At 40.2% G+C, this 21963-nt stretch overlaps 2 protein-coding genes across 7 annotated transcripts; both read right to left on the bottom strand.

Annotated features, from left to right (window-relative positions):
- Positions 1 to 54: 54 nt before the first annotated feature.
- plp1b (proteolipid protein 1b) lies at positions 55 to 5092 on the bottom strand. 3 transcript variants are annotated; one of them, XM_026329423.2, is made up of 7 exons: positions 4939 to 5092; positions 2796 to 2982; positions 2537 to 2693; positions 2099 to 2276; positions 1758 to 1831; positions 1497 to 1562; positions 55 to 1055 (listed from the first exon to the last, which is right to left on the bottom strand). In XM_026329423.2, exons 1-7 carry the CDS (start codon positions 4940 to 4942, stop codon positions 984 to 986), a joined length of 738 nt encoding a protein of 245 aa, XP_026185208.1. In that variant the 5' UTR covers positions 4943 to 5092; the 3' UTR covers positions 55 to 983. The 3 variants fall into 3 exon arrangements, with proteins under 3 accessions (XP_026185208.1, XP_026185207.1, XP_026185209.1); XM_026329422.2 differs by lacking the exon at positions 4939 to 5092 and adding an exon at positions 3356 to 3699; XM_026329424.2 differs by lacking the exon at positions 4939 to 5092 and adding an exon at positions 3387 to 3691.
- Positions 5093 to 9546: 4454 nt separating this feature from the next.
- nlgn3b (neuroligin 3b) lies at positions 9547 to 20201 on the bottom strand. Of its 4 annotated transcripts, XM_026328364.1 has the most exons (6): positions 19721 to 20201; positions 17742 to 17801; positions 16794 to 16943; positions 15773 to 15958; positions 12306 to 13095; positions 9547 to 10345 (listed from the first exon to the last, which is right to left on the bottom strand). In XM_026328364.1, exons 1-6 carry the CDS (start codon positions 20199 to 20201, stop codon positions 9547 to 9549), a joined length of 2466 nt encoding a protein of 821 aa, XP_026184149.1. The 4 variants fall into 4 exon arrangements, with proteins under 4 accessions (XP_026184149.1, XP_026184150.1, XP_026184152.1 ...); XM_026328365.1 differs by lacking the exon at positions 17742 to 17801; XM_026328367.1 differs by lacking the exon at positions 17742 to 17801 and having other exon boundaries at positions 16794 to 16936; positions 19711 to 19940.
- Positions 20202 to 21963: the final 1762 nt, after the last annotated feature.

Genomic DNA, 21963 nt, shown 5'->3' with positions numbered 1-21963 from the left:
TTTGATAGCACAATATTGTTGTAATAGCTGTCAAAAAATGCTTAAATAAAACACTTCACAATCAACACAAATCATTTTTATTGCAACATGCTATATATGTTTAAAATAAAGTCACAGTTTATTGCCTCAGAATTAAATGGTTGAATCCGTCTTAATTGTAAATGAGCACCTACAACACTCAATAGCAGTGCTACACATCAAGCATAAGTCACCTGGAGGCAAGTTATTGAAGCATCAACAACTCAGTGACATAAAAACAGCTTATTTTAAGCAGTAACTGAAACACTTGTAGGAAAATCAATCGAAATATTTGTTTTCTCCCTACACTGTGGCATTTAAACAAAGCGTGAATGTGTTACAAGTCAATGCAAAGTACACATGTAGTAAGTGAAAACACAAAAGGAGATAGGAGCATGTACCTAACTCTTGCAGAAAATGATGGTACATTCAGCTTCACTTCCTTTAGTTCACACAATGTTACTACATGTGATGGTGATAATGAGGCAGCAGTAAACTCATACTCAGAACTAGTATATGCATAAGTAAACACTGAAAGGTGGACATGCAGTTATGATTTGTGAGGCAAGCTGTCACCATTCTGCATCTTTTCATGAAACATAATATACCACAATCTGCCAAAAGCATCAGCACCAATGAAGCTCCACAAAAAGAATAAAATGAGAGAGAAACATCCTGCAAGAGAGAATTGAACAACAAAGCTAAGAGAATCATCTGAGAGAGGACTTGAGGAGGCCAAAGCTCGCTGCTGGGGCTGAATTATCTTCATCTCTCTGTCTGTTGTTCACACTAAACAGTGATGGGAAGTGTTTGTCTGTTATTGATCACATCTAAAGAAATACTAGCAGGCGATCCAGATTTGGAAGTTGCTGTTCCCATGAGGATGAACAAAAATCGAGTATTGCATAGGTTGACTGTCCGTCTCATAGCCAGAGGATCGGTTGATGGGGATGGAGATGTTGCACTTAGCGGACACCTTTCCTGCCCAGAAACCTCAAGACTGCGTAGTTGTAGGTGGTGGCAACCATGTACACAAACTGCAAAGGAAAACATTAATATGGAGGGAGAAGGAATAGACAGGAAAAACACTGAAAAAAATGGGTTTGCACATTTATGCTGGAATAATTATTATCATTACGGAGAAGCAAACGGGTAACATTGATTTGGCTCCACTATAAATCATTTTCCTAAAAAGATGTCCGCCCAAATTACAAAAATCCATGTTTTCCTGTGGTATCTACATACAGGTAGTTTGATTTGCTCAGAGTTGGAGATATCATTTTCTGATTTTTGCCTCATCCGCTTCAATGCAGAATTTTGCTTTTGCTGCTCATAATGAAAATGACTTTGACAGCATCATTACTAGGTCATTACTCTTTCTTGTGAACAGTGTGGTTCAATTGCTGATAACAAGCTTAAAAATATAGATAAATATATGAAATATTTAACCTGTAAAAAAAAAAAAAAAAAAGACTCACCAAAGCTAAGAGAGTGATCCCAGCACCAGCAAATGCAGCTATGTACAGGTCATAGGTGATGTAGAACTGCAAGACATAACACAGGTTGGTTTAATATTTATTCAGAGAATCGACCCATTTCCTTGTATTTTTGTAGGCTCATTTACTCACCCTAGTATAGTATATAGATTTTACATTCAATCTGAACACTGATTTTAATGTGAGGGTGCTGACAGGAAATACTGAACAGTGTAAAAGGGAATATTGGATTCTTCTACTCACTTCGCTGGTTTTGCAAATAGATGCCAAGGTCATTCCACAAACCTTGCCTGGCACTGCATTCCAAGGAAGCAGACCTTAAATGAAGAAATGACGTAAGTGATTTATCTCTTACCATTCCTGAATCACGATGACTTATGATGCATTTAAGTTCCTGCATATGCATGCAGAATATGAATGAAGCAGCAGTAAAAAAAAAAAAAAAAAAAAGATAAAGGAATAGTTATCTTCATTATTTCATAACTGATTGAATGAGCAGTTTCTCACTCCCCACTGATTAATTCAGGACACATTAACATTCTGTTCAGGTGGATATACAGTCAGTCATTATAAGAACAACGCACCATACTGCCTGGCGTCCATACAAATCCAGGCATGCTGATTAATACTGGGGGTTGTTTCAGCCAGGATGTTGATGTTGTGGCAAGTCTGCTCCATGTTGAACAAGAAGAACACTGGGATAGAAGTGAAGGCAAACACTGCCAGCCAAATGAAGGCCAAGATGTACGTCACTATGATAAACTGTTGAAATAAACAGTGAAGCACATAAAGTCAGAGAAATGTGGCATAGAAGGTCAGGTCTCACTGTGATAAATATGGTGTCGTTAAATCATCTATGCATCATAATTCACGATTCTGTGTAGAAAGCGTGGAAACAAAGAATATTTCATTGAGGTTAGGGGCTAAAAACAAATCAGCATTCAGAAATGACCTGATGTCATATTTCTCCTCCCTCTTTATCTCCTCCCCCCTCCTCTCTTCTCCCCCATCCACGTTCTCACCGTCAGGCTGAGGCAGCGGCCACACTGGGTGCTCCTGAATTCACCAAAGGTCTGCTTGACAGCGCTGGTGGTGTAGAAACCCTCAGCCAGAAGCAGGATGCCATAGAGGAAGAAAAATGATGCCAGGCCATAGAGCACATACTGGAAATATTTGATACTGGGAAAATACAGGAAAAACAGTCAAAGAGTAAAGTGAAGCAATTTTTGAGAGGGACAAAAAAAAAAAAAAATTGAGAGAAGTTAATGCAGCATCACTCACAAGGAGGTCATGACCGCATAGTCCTGAACATTGCGGGCGAAGTAAGTCTCGACAAGGACTTCAGTCTGGGTCAAAGCTTCGTGCCCGCAGCCACAAAATAATGCCATGCCAGCATAGCATAGCAAGGTGGCCACCAGGGATGGGTAGGGCACTGCCCCAATGCACCGGATACAGCAATCATAGCAACCTGAGGGGGCATAATATATCAGCACACAGGCGGCACAGACCGCACATATAACCACACAGCACATCTACGTCACGGTGGGGCAACTCTTTCACCCTGTGGGGGAGCTATGAAAAAGGCCTCCCTCTGTCTGCAAATCCATGAGCATACACCAAACCCCACCAACAGGCAAGAAAGCAACAGAAAAAAAATTAGACAGCGGGGATAAACAAGTTCAAGCAGCGATTCCCAATAAAGCGTCCAAACAAAAGCAGTCACAACTGACTTCACGACAATCTCATGCACTTCTTCCAGTGTAAGCTGAGCTGTTGAAGCAGGTAGCAAATATCCACAGTGTTAATACATGCATTGGCAGAAATGGGATAGAAGAAAGCACCTAAGGCTTTGCAAAGCCAAGGCTGTCTGACCGGAAACATTTGCTGCTTTTGATCCTGTACTCCACAACAAGAAAGATCCCAGTGCCAACCAGTGATGTACAGTGCTGCCTACAAGGTATTGCTACTGTAAAATAAGCCTCTCTGCGCTGATATCATCCGTATGTAAAAGCCCGTCTGCTTGTACCAGCACCCCACAGCTCTGCCCCTACTAGCTCTGGTCCAGCCCTCTTTCTCGAGCGGTCACAGCCGTCACCAGGCGAATGAGAGATGATAGTGAAACACTTTGCTTTGGGGCCCTGAAGAAAGAGCTTCTATTTGTGGCTGCGGATACAAGATCCATTGTCTTTTCCATGATTAGAGAGGAACAAAGGGCAGTGATGTCAAACAAACAAAGACCATAGTGCCACAAAACAAACACACACACACACACACACACACACACACATAGTAGTATGTGGTGGCAAGGGGGTCACCAGGACCATCTCAGCACCAATGGCAATGTCACTACTCAGGCCATCCTCCACCCACATCTGGCTGAGACTGGTACCATAGCTCCGAGTGCCAACGCCAGTGGGGGGCTGGGTTCAAGTGTTCAAAGAGTGGGTGGAAGCATAATGAACCAGAGGGGTAATTTGAATATCTTCACAACAACAACTCTGCTCAAAATTCAACTTTTGCTGCTACACACTGCAAACTCCTTAGATGACTGCACAATCCACTGTGATAAATCATTCCAACGTTTTTACAAATTACAGGATTTTGGAATAAACAGAGGTTGTGAGTTACACAAACTCCTACTAAGTATAAATAGTAACAGTGGGAAGATCAAAAAATACTGAAATGCTGGTGCCTGTAGACACCCACGCTTCAGCTGTGCCCTGCTGTAACAGTGGTTACAGTGATAGAGTGATACATGCCACACTCTCTTTTTGAATTCAGTGGAAAAGGCATCAGTGCATTTTACAGGACATGTCAGATAATCAATCAGGACTCCAAAGTTGTTGCAGTGTGTGGAAGTTAGCGTGCAAGTTGTTAGGAAGGGAGAAGAAATGGTTAACAGGAGCTGTTTGGATCTCATGAAAAGATACTAATTTATACCAGTGACACATGTGGGAGTATCTGAGCTCTCTCACATGTGTGACCTGGCATGGCCTTGGTATGATGAGAGTCACTCCTCATCTCTGTCAGCCACTCAGCTTCCACTATATGTTAGTGGAAGCTGAGTGGTTAGAGTGGTGAGAGCAGGTAATGAGAAGTTTGTGCACTATTGAAATGAGACTGGATGAACACGTGCTGTTTTCTTTTCAGTCTTCTAATATCAGCATTGCATGTTAAACTAATGCAGACTACTAATGTAGAGTACATTAAGAAGAAGGGAAAAGGGTGAATCAGTGGTCAATTAGGAATCTGATAAATCAAAACACAGGATTAATTTGCAGCGAGTCTTGTCCACAGAGAGTAAAATGATGTGTAAGGACAGAAGGGACATATTAGAGGCAACATTAGTAACTTATTGAAATTCACATTTTCAAATCCCATTAATAATAGACGATAAGAGTTATTAAAAATTCTGTGCACTCACCCATGTCCAGACAGAAGTGCGGGGGTTATTGAAGTTTTGCTGGGCAGCTTTGTGACTGTGATATGAGGATATGAGAAGTTATTCCCCGCCACTCCTATATGAATCTGACTCGCGCTTTTGTCTCATCAACAATAGATAGACCACATCTCCCCGAGTCACATCTTAAAGTCACAAAGTCCCATTTCAGCTGCCAGTCATTATTTATAGAGCCGTGGGTTCAGGGCTGGGTACAGAGAGCAGGTCACAGAATCTCATATGATTTTTTTTTTTTTATTGGTATTTGATGTTTTACTTTATTTTAGCTGTTCTGACTAATTCTAATGCCTAATGTAATAAACGGGAAAATTTTGGCATGCATACTTTATATACTTATTAAGCACAAATTAAATCAATTCTATAATAACAGTAATATTCATAGACAGAAATGCTCAGGTTTTGTCTGCTTTGTACATTGCAAATTAACTAGCCCTAACTAGTTAGTGATTTTTTAATGTTTTCACCACAAGTTTAATAAATTGTGCACTTTTTTAAAAACTTTTTCTCTAACTTTCGATAGGTTATCTTTTTATTGTCATCATGAATTGTCTGCCTGCACACATCATGTCCTAGATACAATAAACAGGTCTGAGGATCCCCATCTTCAGAGACACAAAGAGATAGCTAGGTATGCACAGATGAAAGAGAAATAAATTGAAACGCCACTGACGGACATTGATGAAGTTGAACAACAAGGGTGACATTGATGGTCGGGTCCAGCTGCTGCCCTCCTTCCCTCCCTCCCTCATGTTTGACCCAGTTGATGTCAAAGCAGGGTTCAGTACAAAGGAGCCAGTGTGGAGCAGGAGAAAACACCATGCTATCCTTTCTGTTTTTGGAGAAGCCCCTCATCCTATTTTTATTGCCTATGGCAAGCAAAAGGGCCTGTCCTGTGTTATTACATCATATTGCATGAGATTTAAATGAAATGCTATCAGTATTTCTAACAGACTACACTTCATAAGTTTGCATCACTAACCCAGATTTTTTGTTTTTTTTGGTTACACACCAAGGCTTCAAGCGAGGAGGAGACAGTGCTATTTTACCAACTGGGTAATAATTATGGGACTGAGCTTCCTTTTAAGATGCTGCGTCAAAGTCTAAACAGCCTTGTGGACTGGTAAATTGTTTGATTTGAATTTTTAGTCTAGGGCCTATTGTCTGTTAACCCTGAGCAACAACAGATCCATTCATTAGTATGTTGACAGGATTAATGACACCATTTAAGATGAAAGTGAAGAGTTCAGAGGAATGATGCCAATGAAGAAACAAGAGAAAGACACAAGGAGTAATAATTAACCTCAGTACTGGATCTGAGTGTGTATAATGGTTGTCAGCTTTACTTGTGAGATGTGAATAAACAATAATGTTGACAATCAAAGCACAGGATTAGGTAGGAGGACAGGTTTCAGAGGCTCACTGGCTGTGGTGACATGAGAAGACAATTTATGAATAAAGTATAATCCACAGAAGAATGCAGATGGTGGTGAAGGATGTGAGTGCAGATGATGAATTATTGGCTAACACTTAATAAGACTGCCTAAAGGTCATTAGTTAATGCATGAAATGATTGTGAACAAACACATTACTCTCCAGGCAGCATGGCGGTGTGGTTAGTGCTGTTGCCTCACAGAAGGCTCTGGGTTCACATTACATTTGACCCTGGGGTCTTTCTGAGTTTGCATGTTCTCCCTGTGCCTGTGTGGGTTTTCTCTGGATGCTCTGGTTTCCTCCCACAGTCCAAAGACTTGCGGTTTGGAGTTAGATTAATGGGCGACTCTAAATTGTCTGTAGGTGTGAATGTGAGTGTTTGTCTCTATGTGTCAGCCCTGTGATAGACTGGCGATCTGTCCACCTCTTGCCCAGTGTGAGCTGGGATTGGCTCCAGCGACCCTAGAAGGATAAGTGGTAGATAATGGATGGATGGACATTACTCTCCAAGCTTTCAACTTAGTTGCAAATGCTATTAGGGTGCATATATCAAAATATATTTTGCATAATCAGACAGAAAATGGTGCCTGTATCACGGTCCGCGCCATGGAAAAGCAGTGACTGCACTATGAGTGCACTATATATCAACACACTCTGCTGTGCATGAGACTCTGTGTATAGTATGTATATGTGATATGGCACAGTGATCTGTCTGCCAACCATTTCTATAATTGTTTGCTGTGATACACTTGCCAATATTTACAAACTGAACATGGTGATATGCATGTGTTGATAGAAGGGAAGAGGGGGCTCTGTAAAAATATTTGCACCATCTCCTATCCCTGCTATGATAACGTGTGTTATGTTATCTTTTAACAAAGCAGCCATCGAACAAACAAACAAGCACTTGGAGGACAAAATACGTCTGGCTCATCCAGATGTGAATGAAATGGCAATGACCTCCTGTGGTGAAGTTCCTAAAGTATTTGTTTAACCGCACGATGAAGTAAGGATGAAGGAGGGTGTGTATTCGTCCGGGTGTTTTGATTGTCTCTAATGATAATCTCAGACTCTGCTGGCTGCATGTTTGAACCCTGGGGATCTGCAACCACCCAATGTGTTTCAACATTTTTAAAGATAACCCTCAATAGAGCTACAGGAGCAAAGCAACAGCCGTTAGAGAAACATTAAAGACGGAAAGGAGCACCGTAGTGTTTGTGGAGGTTGTTACACAAAAAAAAAAAAAAAAGTGGCGTGCAAGAAATGCAACCAGGTTTGGATCATCAGGTCGATCTCATCAGTCCACATTAATCAGTGTCACATGACTACATGGTGCATGTCTCTAGTGACTGATAACCTTATAGTGAGACTATAACTTTTTGCCTAACAGCAGTGACAATTACATAATAATAAATACATAAAGATAGATGGCATGGCCTGTGAACAATAGCAAGCTGTCTATCATTGTATCATTGGTCATTGTGTATCATTTATCATTGCACTATAGATTTATAACAGGCAGTTTAGACAGACAAAATTATTAAAATCAATACAGCCGAGCCAGGGATTTGATATCATGCAGCTCCCTCTGGAGCCACAAAGAGCTGTATACAACTTCTTTCACATATGCAGATGTACTCACCAAGATGTGTAAAAAGACTTTGATGTGTAATATCGGTGGTTCCCTTTTAACCGTACCTTGAAAGCTAACCCTGACACAGAGAGTGTGGAATACATTTCATACAATTATCATTATTTCTTGGATTTAAGCAGACTTTTAAGGACGTGCTATAGTCACTTAATACACCTGCATTTTTCAGATAAAGGGATCAAAGCCAACTTTTGACAAGACTCATTATTAGTTCCAAAAATCCTTTAATGGCCATCTCATTTAGCTTAAACAACAATATGATAGATTCAAAGAAATCAAATCTCAAAGCCTAATGTCCATCATATTCATTCAGTAAAGGACGACCCCTGGATATATCTCGGTATGCACGGGGTCCAAACCACTTGAAGAAGAAGCAATAATCTGTAAGTTTCATGAAACTCATTTTAAAATGTGAATAATTGAGTTGATATACATACAATTACAATGTAATTACAGTTATCTTTCCCAAGACCGTACAGTATTCATAAATAAACAACAAATAAAATGCTGGTCTAAGTTTATTCTGTACAAACAAGCCAAGCCAAAAGAACCATGTTAAGAGTAGGAAAACACATTATAAGCACTTGTGTTTTTATAGTGAAGCAGAAGATACAGTCCTACAATGTAATAAGCAAAAATGATGGACACGTAAAACAAAAAGTATAGCAAGGATACTCAAATAGACTACAATAGATTACGCAACGCTACAAATGCAAAACTGAATGGTTAATTTTAAACACTGTCTAATTTACATTTTTGTTGCACACTCACACGTTCACGGAAACCCACTCACACCCACACACACACACACACACACACACACACACCCACACACACAGTGGTGCTATATTTGGCACTACCAGATAGAAATAATTCAGATAAACTGGACAGTTTTACCACGTGTGACCAGTGTTTAAGTAAAATTTCAGTCCGTTGTCGTTATGATCCCACAGTACTTCCATACTTGAGTGAGTTACAAGACATTTTAAAGTAATTACAGTAAAAATACATTTTCATAATAAGCAATGTACCATGAGAAATATGTATAAAATAGCTTGATAATAGTAATAATTATAATACTGCTTTCCGGCTTTTTCCAGGTCTCATCTCTGTCCAACCACAAATTGTAATGTCACCTTGTTCCACGAGATCAAAATAGATATCACAGAGTAAGAAAAAGCTTTCCATACAAATCCAACTGTATAAACATTATACTAAGTTCTTGCTAGGTAAAGTCCCAAAAAAGCCAAAGTGGAAAATGAAATGCACTTTTTCTTTTTGACTGCCTTTGAAAATGGTTACTATAAAATGACTCTGCAGTTAGACTTCCCGTTCGTTATGAGAGAGCAAAGGCAGGATGTTGACGGTTGTGCACCTTTGGAAAAGACAGAACAAACATATTCAGCCTATTTTACCTATACATCCTAAATACAGCTTTACATTTCTATGTTTCACGTATGTCACATTTCTCATCTTCAGCTTCTGCCAGGCTATACCCTTGTGGTAGAGTGGGTGCTGGGCAGGCCTGCAGAGCTGTAACCAGCAGGAAAGGTGCTGTATGGACTCATGTTGGAGAGGCCCATCAGGGAGTTGGGGATCATGGTGATGTTGTTCGGGGTCATCAGAGGGATGTCATCAGGGGAGCGGCGTTGGGTAAGTGAGTAATCCAGGCTCGGTGACACATGAAGAGGATTGTGAAGGGCCTCACACTGGTTCCTTTGCTGGGACGACAGGGTCTCGTCTACAGTGGTGGTGTGGCTCACACTGTTGCCTTTGCTGTCACGCTGGGGACTGGGCTGCTGTGACGTGTCCTGCCGACTGCGCTTGTCCTTGCGGTAGTAGAGAGCAGCGAAGGCCAGGACGTTGAGGAAGAGCAATGATGCCCCTACAGCAATAGTGACACTGAGCTCTGTGGAGTAATCTCTTGGGTTTGGCATGATCAGAGGACCCATCTCCCTCCCCCCTTCACCATCACTGTGGGCAGTGGAAACAGGAGCCCGTCCGGTGCTGCCTGATCTCTTGCTATTGGACTGGGTGGGATCCAGAGGGGTGACCTTGGTGGTGGTGGAAGAGTAATGGAACATGTCATGGAGATTGTAGAGATGGGGTACCAGGTGTTTCCAGAAGGCCACCTTGGTGGCGCGGTAATGGTCACGGATGCGAGGCTTTAGGCCAATGTGTAGATATAGTTGGTCGTAGGGGTCGTACTTAGACCAAGCAACCTCCTCGAAACGGTTGGCCTTAGTGTGGATGAACTTGGTGTCTTGTGGCACTGGCTTGTTAGGATCCCTGCATAAATCATAGAAAACTTGGGTCATAAAAAAATAACTGTGTTGGAAGAAAACAGAATGGCTGCATTATGGTTGTTGATAATGCATATTTACTGATTTTGTTATGTTAAAAATACTTTGAAGATATGGTTTTAGGAAGTTATTCATGTAGGTTTGTTGTCAAATGAAACATTCAGCACAAGCTAACAAAAACAACAAACTGCATTAGCTGTATATTTCTTGTTCTACATACAGGGGAACACAGTTTGTTGCACTGGACATAGTAACTGCATGTTGCTATTAGAAAACACCTAAATTAAATGTTATAATGATTCAAATCACATTGCTAATATATATTTGCAATTATTCCATCTCAAATACATGGAGAAACAGAAGAATTTCACCAATATTGGAGCAATAAAGCCCAACACAACACAATACCACTATCTTTCCCTCATTCGTGCACAGTGACACAGCAGCCTACAGTGACCTGTGTTGAGCCTCCTATCATTGCAGCTCTGCATTCGATATGCAGAAAGACTCCAGCAGGGCGAGTGTAGTCCTTCACTACAGTGCAACTCACGTAGGTGTTGCTAGGCTTCAAAATCACACGGCAAATCTTTGCCTCTGTATGACAAATTGTTAAACAAGCTGTCAGGAGCACAGCTGCAGAGCTTCATTTGTCGGACGTTGAACAGCATGTTTTTCCAGTGCTGAGTCAGAGCAAGTGTAAAACCTGTTCAGCATCAGACACTAGCTTGTCTTGGTTAATACACTCTCATTTGCAGAAATCTGGAAAGTGATTTTAAGCGTAAAGAGTGTCCTCTTCTCAGTATAGTTCATAAGGTGACTGCTTTGAATGATAATCCAGCTACTGTAAATGAAAACCTACATATACAGTAGATATATGGAAGACATGTAATCAAATATATAGTTTCTACTGTAAGAGACGATGCAGAAGGAGCTCATCTTTGCATAACGTTAAGGATTTATTTTCCAATTTATATAGACTTTCAATGAAGACGCTATTATTATTTGGTACCAGTGCATGGGTATTGTATATTACAAGCAAATGCAGATACACAATATATTTATGAAATATTTCTGTACTGACAATTTGAAATGTTTAAAATAAAAAGCAACAGTAAAGTTGGTTGAGGTTTATGATCATCATAACCACCTCTTCCAAGATTTCTCTTGTACATAATCTTTTTGTTCAACAGTCAGGGACTGCTTTAAACATTTATGTGAATTAAGCTGTAAATTTTAAGATCCATCACCTTAGGAAACCTGCCCAAAGTGATGAAACTTTGTTGTGTGCATAAAGAAAGCCAAAACACAGGGCTGTTTAAACGAGACAACCTGGCATTTAAAGACATCTTTCAGTAGATGGTGTACACAGAACTGTTTGTACTCTGCACTTTTCTCTGTTAAGAAAAAACATTACTTGATTTTTCAGCGCTGGTTTATACAGTAAAATATTTTGAGTAGTTTTTGTCAAACATATGGGAGTGAGGGGATGCTGCTTCGTACGGTAAGGTCAAATCAATTAGAGGCAGGGGAAACAGGCACATTATACCGTAAGATGTTAAGTGATTCACATTAGTTGATAAAAACTAAAGCACCACTTTTCATGTGCTTGTACTTGTGAACCAACAAAAGAAAAAAAGGAGATAAGGCTGAATGACGACAGTAGGAGTTCCATCTGCACTTAATTAGGACAACTTAAGTACGAATCATACAGGATTTTAATCAGGGTGATAAAGGAAGGGTGCATGTAACAGAAGTTTGAGGTTGAACAACTCATATAAGATCTATACAGAAAGTAAGACTCCTTATGTTACACTGCAGCTCTTCATTTCTAAGCTCAGGTGTGTGAAATGAGACACCGACTGAAGTTGAAACTCACTGTTAACTATATGTTTAAATAAGGCACATTCATGGATCTGGTTTGTCCTTGGACTGTTGCTGTTACTCACCCGCTCTTGGCGAAGTTGGTCCAATAAGTCATAACCACAGCGCTGAGCATGATGTCATTCCTGGAGAAGTTACAGGGGAACAGGTCAGTTGGGCCCACCATGGGGATGCCAAACACGTAAGGCACCTCGTCTCCATGTGCCGAGTCTGACCACACAGGCTTCATCAGGCTCTGGCAGTGGTGGTAGAATGCGTAGAAGTACGTAGGGGAGCCGTAGCGGGCGTGTAGGTCAGCTGTCACCACTGAGGGCTCCACCCATTGATGGTCGGTGAAGAGAGCCACTAGGGTCTTCCTCCTGGTCTCTGGGTTGTCCTTGTCAGCCCAGTCTGTGTACATGAATTTAATTGTCTCCCTCAGCGTGTCCTTTCCTTCTGGGTAGCCATACAAACTGTCCACAAAGTCTGACACAGCAAAGTCAAAGTCGCTGCCAGACACACCATCCTCCAGGTCCATTGCATTTTCCACAAAGCGCAGACCCTCTCCCTGATTAACCCCCAGCATTATATCATAGTTAAGGAACTCGCCCTGCTCCATCAGGATCTCTGGGTCATCTGGGATGACATCTCCATCAATGACTGGGCCGAAAGCTACACGGTATCGGGCAGGCTGTATGTCCTGCTCCACCAGCTCCTTAGCACTCTTCTTCTGCAGACAGGAGACCATATCTACAGTGTCCAGCACGTTGCAGCCAACCCTCTCAGCCAGCATACGAGTGTACTTGACTGGCTGGTAGTTGACAGCCCAGCTCGACAGGGCTGAACCACTTTGAATGATAGCTCTGTGGAACAAACCTTGGGACACAAAGATCAAAACAAAAAATCAAAATGTTGAGAGAATAGTGGTCGGTACTTCAACCCTTATTACAGGGACAAGAAAAACTACCTGGTTCTCACTTCTGGCAGCAATAACCAATAACTTTCTGTAGCTGTGGATCAGGCCTGCATAAAGGAATTCAGGACCTTCCTTCCTTATAGCTCTGCTTCAGCTCAAAAATGTTATTAGGATGTTTGATATGAACTGCATTTCTGGGGGTGTTCCACTGCATTTGTTTAGGTTTTTACTGAGCTGCTCCAAATAGTATAATTTCATTGCATTGAAGTCACTCTGTAGCAAATTTATTTTGAAGTTTAGGGTAATTGTCCTGTCACAGCATCACCCTTCGTTTACTGAGCTTCATCTGGCGGACACTCACCCTGACATTATCCTGTAATATATCTTGATGAACTTGGGAAGTCATTTCCACAATGATGATGGCAGCTGTCAAGGTCCAGAGGCAAAAACAGCAGCCCCAAACCATAATACTACTTCCACCGTACATTACCATACCATACCGTGTTTTCACGTTAGCATGCCTTGTCACCTAGTCAGTCCACTGTAGATCTTCTGTGATCTCACTGATAGATCTGCAGGTTTGGTAACTCCTGACTCTAAATCATTTTTGGCATCATTAGTCATTACTTCTTACCTACACTAAGAATATTTAATGATTTTCAGTATGAACAAGACCAATGCACTAGTATGTGTGTTATTAGTTCACAAAGACTGCTCATAAATTAACTTAGATAATGATCTGATTGTATACTATGACAGATTGATATATAATTACTGCAAATGATACTTAAATGAAAGGTTTGTGTAATATATCTTGGCAATTTGCATTATTCTCATCACACTAATTGCTATTCACAATGAAATCAAAGGTTTGTTAACACACAAAAAGCAAACACACCAACATGTCTTGTATTGCAAATGCCAGCCTGCAGGGTAAAATAATAATAATGATACAGCCAGATAGTTGAGACTTGCTGATGTGGAGCTCCTCAGTTGATCTGTTGGTACAAAATCTGGTAATAGGATGTTGGTCCCTCCTATTGTTATTATAATGAGCAATAAATAAATAAATAAAATCCAAAGATACTTGCTTTTCTCTGTTGATCCTCTTATTTGCTTCAAGTTGTGTCATCGCTATGTGCCGACAGTGAATACACTTCAAATTAATGATGCATTTTCAACACTGCCTCTATGCAGAGGTGTCTAGTTTCCCCCACACCAGATGTACTGCACAGTAATTGCAGAATTGTTAATACTGTGTGTCTAACAGGCTGCATAGCTTACACACAGACTGCTGATGGTGGTGGGTCTGTGCAGAGAGCCGAATATGCAGTAACCCTGATCCTTCAATGTTGATACAGTAAACATGCTGCTCAACTGAATTGTTTATATGCAACGTGTCACCTTTGTCTCTGGGGTGTTTGTATCTAAACCTAAAAATGACAAGTGATATGTATCAACTTAAAAATACTCTGCTGAGGTTAAGGCATAGCAGTTGCTAGAAAAAGAGTGCAGGGACAGTGTCACTTTCCCCCTACTTTGCTGTCATTTATTTCTGATTTTTTAGGGCAGCAGCTAGCTAGTCTACTTCAAAGACAGCCAGAGGTCTTTGTGCATTTTCTGCAGCCGAGCTAGAGCATCAAATAGAAACCTCACAAAGGACAGCTGATGCAGCCTCCCTTGCATTGATAAAACAGACAATTTCTGCCCTTCTTGTGATTCTGTCCAGCATCAATGAGAGGACCAGGCCAATAATACGGCAAAGATAAGAGGTTCAATTCCCAGTGGGCCACCACTATTGAAACACACACCTTTGATTCTTGCAAGGAGCTTTAGATAAGTGTTTACCAAATGCCATATTTTACTGTTGCCACGTTTTCTTTTTAGTGGACACCAGCTGGATTGTGTATCATGTATATAACCAATTCACATTTATATTGTCATTTTAAAATAATATTAAAACAGTGATGAGAAAAAAAGCAATATCAATTTTTAGAGAAAGAATTTTGCCTTTTTGGGATTCTGCTTCATCCTAATCCCAGTTTTAGTAAAGGATTGGCAGGATTGTCAGATATAGGAGACCAATGCACAAAATGAATCATATTTTTTGACATATTTAGACAGGGTTTTACCACAGTCACCAGATCTTTAAAAATAGTCTGATGCAGTCAGACAGAAATATTAATCAGGTGGAATGGTAAAAACTGATGGACACAGGTGAACGTGGTGACATGGTGAAAACTTTATAATGCCAGTAGACTTCTTTAAGAGCTTCAGATTTTAAGAGGCAAAGCTTTTAGGCTGATTAGATTGAGTAGAGGGGAACAAAAGCAATCACTTACTTAACAAATACCCCTCTTTACCCTACGCCTATATCATAACACTCCATCTCTCTGAAAGACTATTTAAAGCAGCACTTGAGGCAAAGAACAAAATTCCCAAAATGATTAAATCTGATTGCTCAAAAAGCAACATTGATATATTCAAAATTTAAAAAATAATAATAATAATTGGATTGCAGAAAAAAAAAACATGGAATCACAGATGCTTATGTCGCTTCATGTTCCTGTGCACTAATTAAGTAGTTGCATTAGATAGTGTCAGAAATAACTAAGATGGTAAATGGCAGATTCTTACCCTCTGAGTGGTGGGACAGAGTTAGCAGACTGACGCAGGATGCGCCAATCCCAGATCCAAAAACTGTAATGCGGCCCGGGTCTCCTCCAAAATAACCGATATTTTTACTGATCCAACGGAGAGCTTGGATCTGGTCCAGGAGCCCATAGTTTCCTTTTGCTGCCTGGTCACCAGTACTGAGAAAGCCTGAAGAAGTATTCAGGAAACAACAGAGCCAGTGCTGAATAGAGATCTAGAGTATATAGCACAGCTTTGATCTAAAGTTGTAGCACAGCGGGGCATCTGAATGATGTGACACTGTTTCCCCTCAGGTGCAAATATGCCTTTGCTCTCTCCCACAATGTCTTCCCTACTTTGGTCAAGTAAAGTGATCAGGGCTCTGCTAATCAAATCTAAGGTACCTTTATCTAATCATCTCCTTACAGCAGTGATTTCATAATGTTAAACATGCATAAATAATAAATCTCCGACTTGTGCCTATTTCTTTAAATTTCATGAAACTGCACAGAGGTCACTGGTATGCTTACAACTGATGCTATTATTTATCTCCTTGTCTAATCTAAACAGCGCACTGTATTGAATGTTAAACACAAGGAAAGCAGAGACTCATGACCTTCTGACTGCTTGTGAGTGCTGCTGCCCTTCACAGTGTATTTAAATCATTTTTCTTTCAAGAAAAATCTGATAATCTTGTACAGATTAGATAAATCCATCTAAAGGAAGATAAATTGTGTTTTTGTGCATAAAACAGCTTGTGTGCAACAAGGACGAGGCATGATAAGTATTTTAATTGCCTGTCCTCTAGGGACATCTCTTTGCAAAACTGTATGCAAATCAGGCTATGGCATGCAAACACCATCTCAGTTACCTATTGTATTTTTTCCCACACTGTTTTACAATAGTTTCCCCTGTCTCCACTCCTTTTAACAGGTTCATAACAACAATTAATGGCTATTATTAAAGTTTATATTCTCAGGGCTCAATACCCCTCATTAAACGTTTCCACACACACTGTTGTTACCTAATATTCCAATTCTGTAGTTCAGCGTGACAACAACAACATTCCCATAACTGGCGAGCACGCTGCCGTCCATCATGTTGCCGGTACCCTCCATATAGGAGCCTCCATGGATGTAGACCATCACAGGTCGAGCTTCAGAGTCCCTTATATCTGCAACGTCAACACACAAACATGCTGAGCAAACAACTGCAGAGGCAACAGTAATGAAATGGAGAATTAATGGAAGATTGTTACTAAAACTTTATATCCCAGCTGTTCTGTATGAGGCATGCGTAAAGACTGCTTAGAAAAGGTGCTTAGAAGCAGTGGTAGGCCTGTGGTTTGGAAGCTGTAATGACATTCAAAAAATGCATGGCAAATACACTCCGACATGAATAAAATGGTCAAATATAAAGCAGTTTTACAGTGCATGTAAGCGTTCAGCCAATTACACATGTGCTTTGTACCATATCTGAAATTCCCTGGATTAGAGATAATAAAAGAAAAAAAATACTGATGTGACTGGTGGTTTGATCTCAGTTGAGAAGGAAATTCTGTAATGAAGGAATTTTGCAGTTCACTGTGTAATATGCATATAGTAAAACATATGAAGTGAAAAGCAACTTACTGAACTCCTGCTATCTACTATCAAAGGCTAAAATAGATGTGTTATTTTTCGGTCGGAACAGAGAATCAATATTTCATGTTTGGATCTGGATCAGTGTGCATGCTAGCAGAGATAAAGCACTTCCTGAAAGAACTGCAACAGTGCTCATTTCAAAGCATGGGGTGCAGTACCAGCAAACTTATGTAATCATAAATAAGTTTACAGTTTTTCTTTTTCCACTCAGAATAAAAGACCCCCATGGTTTGTCAGCAAAGTAAAAACTACAAATCGTGAGATCTTCATCCACCAGAACTCAAATTAAAAGAATCCATGCATCAAGACTATCGAGCTCTTAAAAATACCTTCAGATATATGGGTCTCAGCATGTGAGAAAGCCGCCCCCTTTTTCTTGTGTGGACTCCCTGGGATTCACATGAGGAAAAAAACAAGAATTCAGAATTCATACAGAATTCAAAATAGCATGGTTGGCTGTGCCTCTTATTTAATATATGGTCCAATCAAACTGACATAATCAGCAGAACAAAGAGCCATAAATTATAGGAGAAAAAAGCAGATCAGCCTATTTATATGCAAAATGTTGCTCTTCTCCTTAGATTTACTTAATGACAAGATGTAGATGACATCAAATCTTTACAGGTGTATGAAAACAATTACACACAATTACATTGTGAATTGACTAGTTAGAAAATAAGTGTTTGTTATTTAATTTTTGCCACATAAAAAAATAATTGCTCCTTGTGTTTGTTGTACATGGCACACTGTGCATGTGTGTTTGCAAACACACAGTTACCTTAGAATTGTTAATTAGCTTTATATTGTTGTATTGATCCAGCTGCCTCGGCTTTGACTTGAGTAATACATCTGGTTTGGTTCATTCTATCTGTCTGTACAGCTATATATTTACACGAGCTGTCAAATCAATTCTTCAGGTAAACCACAGCAGCCTAATTACTGGTGATATGAGGAATATGGTTTATTAATGAGTAGTTAATAACCCCCTGGCTTGAGTGGGGCAACAAGCCACAAAAAATAAATATTAAACAACAGGATTTCCAGAAACACATTCTTGAATTTTAAACGGCGAGAAGGTGGAGATCAGCGAAAATGAAAACCGCAAAGGTTTCACATCACTGAAACAAATAATAAAGTCACAGAATGCCCCAGGTGTGTTTTAAATAAACAGTGACGAAGTCTGAAGAAATTAAAAGCGTGTGTGGGTTGTTTCCTTTGAAATATGAACGCAAATGTGAAATGTAATTAACCTGTTTGTGCGCCGTGTGAGGAGACCTTGAGGCAGCGCTCGGACCAGGGCTTTATAAACCACAGGCTGCACCATTTTGGACACTTACGTCTCTTGCAGACTGTTTATCTGTTGTAGCTACGTTACCATAGAAACACGGTTCAGCGTTGAATGCTGAATGTTTTGTATTACACTGAATGCTTGTGAGGGAGGCAATATCAGCTCCGAGCCCACGTTTAGGCTGTGTGTTGCAGTAACCGGAATTAGTGAGATCTGTTTGTCAACGCTGGGCTTAGAGCAGATACACCATTACTGTGATATTACATTGTTCTGCTAATCTACAGATTCGCGGCTGACACACAAAATGTTCCCTTGCTGCTTCATTTCACAGTTCTATTAGATATAATAGGAAGGGATTCAGCAAACGATAGACAGTTGACTCCTGTACCTCACTAATTGGCCCCCAACAGACACCCTGTATGAACAAAGCAAGGATTCAGAGAAATATAAAGAAACTGTAATAGTAATAATTTTTTGTTTTTTTTTTAACAAACATGGAAAGCTGGCACTGCTCGCTGTACCAGGTCTCTTATGTATTTTTTTTTTCTGATTTCCTTTGATGCTCCGTGGTGACGTCCCAAAAACGCTAGGCTCATCATTTTAAAAGCTGAAACTTACTGCTTAGTTTAGGTAACCCAATACTTCAACAACTTGCCTCAGCATTATTTTACTGGATCTGAGTGAGGGAAACAAGCACAGACCCCAGTACCTTTATGTTTACTTATGCCTCTCTATGTGTATCTATACACATTCAGTGGCTTCAGGGCAATGTGTTCAGTTGCCATGACTACCAAAATATAGCAAATTTCCTGTTTATCAAAGGGTAATTTCAAATTGAATATGACGGCAACACGTGAGTCAGTGATGGTGTTGCTTTTCCATGGTAATTCAGCCCTTGGTGGCAGCAATGACATGAGCAGCGGTCACACACATGCATTATGGTGTTCACAGGACAATGTCAGGGCCACGTCAGTGGTTTTATGGAAAGTAATTGCTGTCAGTTTTACCACGTCAACTCACCATCCTCTGTAGGAGCATAGATGTTTAGGTACAAACAGTCCTCGCTCTGATCCTGAATGTATGTGGCCACTGTGTCCAGGTTATAGGTGAACCATATGGGCATCATGATCTCCGGCACGGTGTTGTGGATATTCTGAGGGCACACGGGCATGAAGTGTGTAGCATTCTTGATACCCGACCAAGAGGAGGGCTGCTCGGGGGGCATGAAACGCTTCTCACCCACAGGTGGAGCAGCATAGGGGACCCCCAGATACTGATCAACAGGCCTCAGCACCTCGCTGGGCACGGGAACCCTGAGGCCTCGCAGTTTCCCAAACTGGGTGGTGACAGTCGGGTAGAATTTCTGGCTTGTTGCCTTGGTGAATGACCAGCATGAACATAATATCCACCAAAGAAGAGCACAGTGGGTGATGGTTACAGTCCCTTGCTGATGTAGCAGGTGTGCAGGCAACAGATGGTCTCTAAGTGTAGCCAGCAACATGGTCTGGGCAAGACAGTGCCCTTTGCACAACACAAATGCACACTGTAGTGTCTGCTCAGTCCTGCTGCAGACACTATTAAACAGACATCACTTGCTGTGGCTTTGACTCAGACGGTTATCAAATCCAAATACACCTCAGCCAGGTATGGACTGCCACCACTTCACTTTTCATTGCATTGCACACAGATCTGAAAACAAAACGATAAGTAAAATGAGACAAGAATTCATCAAAGCTATACACTCGGTCTGGATAAAACACCTTATTGTCCTCTTATAGCTGCGTGGTCTCTAGTTATATAAGCTTAAAATCTGTATTCCATATCCATCGTAAATAATAACATATATTTGGACAAACTGCTGCCTTTAAGCAGCAAATTTCTGCTTTTACATGTACAAGCAAATGCTGATCTCTGTGTATCAGTGGAGGAGGCAAAGAGAGGAAACTGAAAGCCCATCTGCTGTGATGTTGGAGTGACGCTGCGAAAGCATCTCAAGATAAAAGGTGTTAAGCACCCCTTTTCTTATGTAAAAGAAACAAAGTGAACAGTGAAGAAAGAAAATCTTCATTTGTATTGGAGCACATTCTCTGGAAAAGAAATGTCAAAAACGCAAAATATCTCAAATCATGAATAGGTAATGTCTCTTTGTGTTGTACTTTCAAGGAACTGATTTGAAGATGCATGTTGGAAGTGCTGAAGAATCCTAGAACAAAGCTGTCTGATTAAAAGACTTGGGGAAGAGTTATAGGTAACAATAGACCACTAAAGTTCAATATCAGAGGAAAAGGATCCTTTGACACGTTATTTTGAGATTTTGATTTGTGCTGTCCATTTTTTTTCCACTTTCCACTTATTCCAGCACACAAATTGTTAGTCCTTGAAAGAAAAAGGTAAGAGGTTTTTTCAGCTTTTATAATTATAGGAAATCATCAGGTTTAATGCTATTCATCTTATTCACAAAAGAAACATAATAATAACAACATAATTGACTTTGTTTTTAAGTGGAATAATTCCTTTGGATCTTTTAGTCATTCCAGCAATATTGGATGGCTTTACACAAAGATAAAACTTGCAAACTCGTGCAATGACAAGGGATAACTGGCTACTGGTTCATCAGTGTGCACGCTTCAGTAAATTGGAGAATACAGATTCACATGATTTGCATACTGTATGCCCAGTATTGTAACAAATGAAAGCGCGCCCATGGAGGACCAAGAACAAGCTCTATTGTGCTTCTTCCAATTAAGAACTTAATAATAATAACAATAAGATGCATCACATCTTGGTCCTTATAGTGGAAGATAGCAGTAAAGATAATATGCTCAACACAAGGTTCTCACTGACTCGCCATTGAACAAAGCTAAAACAAGCTTGTTAACCTAATCAAATGTATTGATGAGTATTGCCTCGAGCATTGTGAAAGACTGCAGCTAAAGGCTTTCTTTCAGTCTGATGACTCTATCTAGGACATTTTCTACCTTGGTCTATGAGAAACTAATTAACCATGTATACATTAGCTTTTTTTCTTGACACATTGTGTTTACACTAGCAGGGACATAAACACAATAAAAGGTAGCTCATTCTATTTTTTTGATCAGTAAATAATATCACAGAGGTTCATTTGAGAAATATAGCACATGAATGACTTAGAGCCACTGTGTCTATATTAATTAACATTTCTGAATGGTCTCTAAAGCCAAAAAGAGACTTGTTCCACCCCTTATCAGTAATGTGACAATGATGTACAGCTACCAAGGGATTAA

The sequence above is a fragment of the Mastacembelus armatus genome, chromosome 14, assembly GCF_900324485.2.
Source record: "Mastacembelus armatus chromosome 14, fMasArm1.2, whole genome shotgun sequence".
NCBI lineage: Eukaryota > Metazoa > Chordata > Actinopteri > Synbranchiformes > Mastacembelidae > Mastacembelus > Mastacembelus armatus.
Note: the sequence above shows the minus strand (reverse complement) of the source record. Positions and strands in the feature narration are given on the sequence as shown.